Below are 7,597 nucleotides of genomic sequence, written 5' to 3' on the forward strand. Positions count from 1 at the left end.
TATTTCAGAGTTCAAATTACAAATATAGTCCTTGAACTTCTAACGTTATATCTAACATCTATTTTAAAAATAGCTTCTAATTTTATATCTAATAGATATCTAAACTTTAAAACTACCCACAAATCTCTAACTTTTAAGCTTTGTGCCAAAAGATCAAACAATTTCAAATATATTGGATACATTTTTTTTAACAACATAAAAGTGGAGATTTCAAAACCTCTCAACTTTTTTTTAAATAATCAATTAGAATAAAACTTGGCTATCAGACTCGAGGCCTTAATTCTCACACCCATTTATTGTCACAAAAGAAAAGAAAAAAAAAATTACCATTGCTCTAGTTTTTAGATTGTAAAAAATATTAACTAATTTAGAGGTAAAATTAAAAGTTGACATGCATGGTCCTGTTTTTTTCTTTTTTTTTTTTTAAAAATTATGAAGGTTTGCTTTCGTATCCCACAATTATTATACTAAAAAAAATACCAATTAACTATATTCTAAACATTTATGGTTGGATAACTTAAAAACTCCAACTAGAAAAGAAAAAAAAAAAATCCGAATCCTAATTACCGGCGCCATAGTCTCTGTTCACAGCTGTTAATTTATGGACATTGCAAGGGGCCAACAACAACAACAATAACAATTAACAACAACCTTTTTTTCCTTTCTTTTTTCCTTCACTTCAAAACCCCTTTCCCTTCAAACTTATAATTTCTTCTCCCATGGCCGCCTTCCTCTTCCTATCATCAATCTTTTCTTAATTTTTCTTTCTTATATTTATGAAGAACATCATCATCATCATCTTCAAAAATACCCTTCCCCATCCTAATTATTCCCATAATTAATTATATTACCAGCCTAATTCTTCCCGAACTAACCAAATTCATATGGCTGATAATAATAGTTTCCTCCTTAATCGTCCGGCGCCGCCCTTCGCAGGCGACACCACTTGGACCAAACTCTTCGTCGGAGGTTTGGCTTGGGAAACCCAATCCCATGAAATGCACTCTTTTTTCCAACAATTCGGAGACATTCTTGAAGCTGTCATTATTCAAGATAAACACACCGGAAAATCCAAAGGCTACGGATTCGTAAGTTCCCTTTATTTCCCTTATTTTTTCTTTTCTTTGATGATTTTAATTTTAATTTGTGTTCTTCTAATTAAATTAAATTAATTAGGTCACTTTTAAAGACCCTGAATCCGCTAGAAGGGCATGTGCAAATCCAAACCCAATTATTTGTGGTAGAAGAGCTAATTGTAACATCGCCGCCTTTGGCCGCCCTCGTCCTCCGCCTCCGTCGCCGTCTTCCGGAGGTGATCTCCCCGATGAAACTTAAATTAACTTTACTAAATCTATGGATTAATTAATTAATTAACTTATGTATTTATTTATTTATCTATTGCTGTATTTTAATAGGAAGAAATCAAAGTGGAAATCTCCAAAGTACAACTCCTCCGGCGGTTGCAGGCTCTTACGGTGGATTACGGCCGCCGTTTCCGCCGCCGCAGCTTATATTTCCACAATATAGGTATGTGAGTTAGCTATTCCTAAAATTCCCAGAAAATTTGAGCTGTAAATGGGAAAAAAAAGTAACAAAATTGGGTAGTTGGTTGCATGGCCCTGCCATAGGCAACAGTATTTTCGATGGTGACAATGTTTTTAAGGAAAAACAATTTACCTCGACAAGAAGTCAAATGTCTGTCCAATTTCAGAAGGAAAAAATAAAAAATAAAAAATAAAAAAAGCAAGCTTCGTCTTATCCATTTCCATTTCTATTATTATTATTTATTTATTTATTTATTTTTATTTTGTTTTGTTTCCGTTTGCAGATACCGATCCTATGCCCCAAATTACACCGTTCCTTACCCCCAAGTAAGTTTCTTCTTTCTATTTTCAGCTATGTTTGAATTTTGCTTAACTATTCAATTTTTTTTTTAAAATTAAGTTTATAAATATTATTTTCACATCTAAATTTATTTTTTTGTTACTTACTTTTATCGATTTTAAAAAATTAAGTTAAAATTTAAAAATTAAAAAATAAAAATAACTTTTAAAAACTTGTTTTTTATTTTAAATTTGGCTAAGAGTTTAGCCATTATACTTAAGAAAGATACAAATCATGGTAACAAATGAGAGGAAATAAACTTAATTTTTAAACATAAAAAAAATAAAAAATAAGATAGCTACTAAACATGGTCTTAAATTTTGAGTTTATTCTATTTTGACTCAAATAAATCTTTAAAATATCTATTTTAGTCATTGCACTAAAACAATCTTGATCTTTACATATATTTTATTTTTAATAAATCAATCCCTAACTGTTTGATTTTTTTATTTTTATATTTTAGAAATTAAACTTAATCTATTGGTTTGTATGTTTTGTTAGTAATTTTTTTTTTTTTAATATTTCAAATCATAGTCAAATTTTAAAAACGAAAACAAAGTAGTTTTTAAAAACTATTATTAGAAATTAACTAAAAATTTAAATATTTACATAGAAAAGGTAAAAACATGAATAAGAAAGTATGTGAAGAGTCAGTAAATTACGCTATTTTCAAAAATAAAAAAAATCAAATGATTGTATCAAGAATTTCAAAATCATTAATTTCTTTTTTAAGTTTATAGATCTAATTTGACATTATTTTAAAAATGGAAGGGATAAAATAGAAAAATGTTAAATAGTAATTAAAGTAATATTAGAATTAAATGTTGAAAATTGAGCTAAGGTAAATGGTTGTGCAGGCTATTTACAATCCACAACTTCAACAACCACAAATGTACCAGCAATCACCATCTTCATCACCATCTTCTTCTTCATATTATTTTGGCTATGGCTATTCTTCTTCTTCTTCTTCACAGCATCCAAGAGGAGCATTTTCACCATTATCATCATCACCATCATATTTTCCCTACTATACAAATTACACCCACATGCAACAAGGCTTGTTCTACACTCCAATGCATCAGATCATTACTCCAAGTACTGGTAAATTATTATAACTATATTCATCATCATCATCATCATCATCATCATATTAATTAATGATATTCTTTTAATTGCATGAGCATCAGCATGTGACATTAGATTATCTATATGAAATGAATTTCATCATAATGATTATAATTGAACTGATTGAATTTGATTAGAATTATGGGGCTATTGTATTGTGTTAGGAAGAGAGGCACATGGGTTAAGGCTGAGGCCATGTGATGAGTGAGCTGTCTATTATACCCCATGAAAATGGGTGAATAGAAAGTCATGACAGATTGGAATCACCAACATAAATAGTGACTCCCAGCTTTTTTTTTCCAATTCTTAGTTTTGGCAAATTTGATCCTATAATTAAATAATAATAATAATAATAAAACTGGGTCTCTATTATTTGATAAAACATTCCTAAATAGTTCTTACAGTAAAAACTATTTATGAGAATTTTATTAACCGTAGAAACTATTTATGGGATTTTATCTAAAAGAAATGACTAAATTCTAACTTTTAAAACTACATTACTAAATTCTAAGTTTCTCTAAATCATAGCGACCAAATTTATAATTTCTTTAAAAATTAATTATAAGTTTAGTTTTTAAACTTTTAAATTTGCCTTTATTTAATCTCGAACCTTCAAAAGTGTGTAGTAATAAATCCATAAGGCTCCATTTAATAATGATTTTATTATCTATATTAAAAGTTTTGATTGTTTTCTCTCCATTTTTTTCTCAAAAAACACAAGTTTCTCAAAACTAGTATTTTTTTTAGTTTTCAAAACTTCGCTTGGCTATTTAAAACACTATTAGAAAGAGGTGATGTAGTATGTATTTATAAGTTTAATTTTAAAAAAAGATAGTAAAAATACCAAGTGGTTATCAAATGGGCTTAAATTTTTAAATTTGTTTATTTGGGTTGTAAACGTTAAAAAATGTGTAGTAGTCCCTAAAACTTTTAATATTGTGTCTGATAGATCTTTGACCTCTTCGATGATTTTTTTTCCTTTTTCTTTTTTAAATTACGACTCTACTAGGCACAAATTTGAGAGTTTAAAGTCCGATTACACATAAAATACAATTTTATATACGATCTATAAGATAATTTTTACAAATTTTGTATACGTGAGAGGGGTTTGTTAGACATTTTGAAAATATAGGATTCTTTTAGACACAAATTGAAAGTTCAGAAATATATTAGAAATGTTTTAAAGTTTAGTAACTCCTTAGATGCTAAATTTTGAAGGTTAAAAAATATGTTAGACAATTTTTAAAATTTAATGATTTTTTAGACACAAAATTGAAAGATTAAACTTGTAATTTTAATCTAATAGTAATGAAATATTAGCAATGTTGTTGTGTTTGGTGCAAGCATTTGTAACTAACAGTTCTCTTAATTTCAATGTTTGAGAAAACAAATTTTACAAATTAATTATTTTTGAGATATGGGATGTGAGTTGTATGTAGGGTAATTTCATGAAATTTAAAGTGAAGACAAAAGAAAATTCATGCAGAGCTTTTCTATTATTCAATATAGCAGCCTTTTCCCCATGATTAAACACAACCAACAAGAACATACAGTAATTTCTTTTTAAATATATATAATTGTTAGAATAATATTGAATCTATCATTAATAAGGACATGTTCTCTCTTTAATTTTAGCTTTAAATCCAGATTTAATTCTTTTACCTTTACTTTGGTTCATTTTAACTTTCAAAATGTCAGTTTTAGGTTCAAGTGACTATAATCTTTTATGATCATTTTTATCTGATTTTTGTAATATAGATATTAGCATGATACTTCATTAACTAAATTTCTTAAAATGTAGTTACAAATTTGTATGGAAAAGAACTTGTCGTATATAAAATTTATTCGTTAAAATTTTGAATATGATGTTTCAAAAGTAGCATGCTTAAGTGTTAATTTATCTTCCCAATATATATGAAGTTTTTTTCTTCGTTCTTAGATCAACATATACATATGTGTGGTTGTCTATTCAATTGTAGGGGTGATCATCGATTGATTGGCGTCAGTTTGCAACCACCAACTTGTCGATTTTGATTGGTCGGTCGTCGGTTGTGGGAGTGTCTATATGAAACTGATTGACCGACCACACAAATGCGGTTGGTCGATTTTGATTGATTTTGTTCCATTGTGAAAAATTGCAATCACTGATTTTTAGGTTAAAAACATACGATTGAATATAGTTTCGGATTCTAGAAGTTGAGTGATTAAATAGAACTCGAACAAATTATAAAATTCTGGAGTTGAAATTATATTTTTGTACCCAAAAACATATATATTGAGTAGAAAACTTGTGTATATTTCAGGTTGGCAGACTCCACAGCATACACCAACGGAGACAGAAGCTGGGGCCAGTGGCTCCAACAGTCCAAATACTTCATAGAAATTATCTTGTTTATATTATATTCAACTATATTTTTCTAAAACATTCTTCTATATATTATGTTAATTATCATCATTTTTTAGTTAGGGCATGGATCATTTGTGCCTTGCAAAATTTAGTCCAGTTAGATGAGGGACTTCATTGATTTAAGGTCAAATTATAGAAAATACCTCCCAAAATACTTTGTATTTTTTTAAAATATCTTTAAACTTCCAAAAATTTTATTTAATGCTCTTAAACTAAAAAAAACAAGTTTGATTTTATTGAAATACTCCTGATCATTCAAAGTTTCATTTAATATCCTTAAAATTAAAAAAAAAATCATAAATACCCTTATCATTAATACATTGCTTTAAAAATACCACTAAACTTTTGAAAATTGTATTAACATTCCAACATTAAAAAAAAGAGACTTAAAAAGTGTTCTTCTCATCAATATATGGATGATTTTGTAGTAGATTTACACTCCATTTAACTTCTCTCTTCAATTTCTTCTCTCTTCTCTATTTCAATATATGACCTAAAACATATCTATTTTTTCCCCTCTTCTTCAATGTATACCATCTCACTTCATTTCTTCCATTCTTCCATCTAAAAAATTATCCACTTAATCAAGGTCTTTGTAAATGTTTTCCATTCCATATACTAACCATCAGTAAGAGCACTTTTTAACTTTTTTTTTTTTTTTTTTTTAATTAGAAGTATTAATTCAACTTTTGAAAGTTACACAGTACTACAAGAAATAATGGATACAATAGCGAACGGAAAAAAAACTATAAAAGACCTTTCATAGCCTTTTTCGAAAGTCCTAACAACCCATATTATTAAAAGTCTAGACTTTTTATAGCCTTTTTGTAGAGCTATAATAGAGTATGGAGATATAGCATGTATGTATGGCTATAATGGATGCTATAATTGCCAATGGAAAAACGCAAAAAGAAAAAATCCAAAATCAAATAAAAAGAAAATGAAAATAGATCTAAGTGAGTAAAAAGAGGAAAATCACACTCACCAAAGTTGTAACCGACGGAGACGATGGAAAATCAGTCGTCGACGGTAGAATGCGGGCGCACATTTTAGAGCATTGCACGTAGTTGAGAATGATTAAGAGAGGAATGAGAACGATATCGGTTTCAACGGTTGAAAGTTGTAATTTGAGAAAATAAGGGTTGAGATTTGAGAGAAAGAAGATTGAGATTATGTGTGGAGAGACGAAAAAAGGAAAGAAGAGAAATAGAGAAAATGAAAACATGGGTTTATGTGTTTGAAGAAGGGGTGAAGCGCACGCCGGCCCCCAAAATTTTGCGTGTTTGGGTGGATAACTATTTGAGCGCATCCCCACAATTTGGTTTTTAACATTTTCTTTTTTCTTTTTTCTTTTTTTTTTAGAGTTTCTATAGCCTATTTTTAAAAAGGCTATGTCCAAGAGCTATAATAAGTCATATTCGTTGTAGTGTATATATTTTTTAAACATGGTGCTTATATTTTTCATCCATATATTAACAGATATTTTCAACTAGATTTTAAAAGAAATTTTCAAAGTTGATAAGTATTTTTGAAATAAATTAGTATTTATGATTTTCCTCAACAACGAACTGTTATAAATATTTTAGAACTCTCAGAAAAAGAAATGTTTAAGGGTATTTGATGAAGCATTTGAAAGCTTAGAATATTTTCGAAATTACAAAGTTTCAAGGAGTATTTTAATTTCTACAATGTAGTTTAGATTTATTTGGTATTAAGTTTATTTTCACTTCTTAAAAAATTCGGAATAAAATCTTATTAGTGTTATATCACTTATCAGGCAGCTAATCTACCTCTTAGGCTTCTCATAGCAAACTAAGTTTCTTTTGTAATTTTCTAATTATTTTGATTAATTAGTCAATTTTAACTGTAAACTTCTGATAAGTGGCGAGATTAAAACTTTCTCAAAATCAAATTATAAAATTGTCCACCAAAGTAATAAATAATATAGATTCCATTGTTGATGGAAAGATTTTGTTGAAACAAAATTCGGTCATATGTCCTAATAAAACTGTAAACCATTGAATTTTAGGGACAATTAATAATTAATATGTGTCCCTAAATTAAAATTTAGATACAAACAAATGGCAAACTAAAAAGATGTTATGGGTCTCTTCCTTGGTCGTTTGATCACAACAATAGGTTTTATTTGATCCAATGTTGATTAATCATCGAGTATTATTA

General features: G+C 28.2%; 1 protein-coding gene across 3 annotated transcripts; it reads left to right on the forward strand.

The window, feature by feature from the left end:
• The first annotated feature begins 593 nt into the window (after positions 1-593).
• Positions 594-5,588, forward strand: LOC120075326 (uncharacterized). 3 transcript variants are annotated; one of them, XR_005481286.2, is made up of 7 exons: positions 626-1,088; positions 1,177-1,312; positions 1,416-1,527; positions 1,829-1,871; positions 2,742-2,985; positions 4,989-5,105; positions 5,313-5,588. XR_005481286.2 is itself a non-coding variant. In XM_039028619.2 (6 exons), the coding sequence occupies exons 1-6, from the start codon at positions 885-887 to the stop codon at positions 5,387-5,389; spliced, it is 816 nt and encodes a 271-aa protein (XP_038884547.1). In that variant the 5' UTR covers positions 594-884; the 3' UTR covers positions 5,390-5,588. The 3 variants fall into 3 exon arrangements, 2 of the variants coding, with proteins under 2 accessions (XP_038884547.1, XP_090169162.1); XM_039028619.2 differs by lacking the exon at positions 4,989-5,105 and having other exon boundaries at positions 594-1,088; XM_090313036.1 differs by having other exon boundaries at positions 4,989-5,331.
• Positions 5,589-7,597: the final 2,009 nt, after the last annotated feature.

The sequence above is a fragment of the Benincasa hispida genome, chromosome 4, assembly GCF_027475165.1.
Source record: "Benincasa hispida cultivar pf3 chromosome 4, pf3_genome.v1.1, whole genome shotgun sequence".
Lineage (NCBI taxonomy): Eukaryota > Viridiplantae > Streptophyta > Magnoliopsida > Cucurbitales > Cucurbitaceae > Benincasa > Benincasa hispida.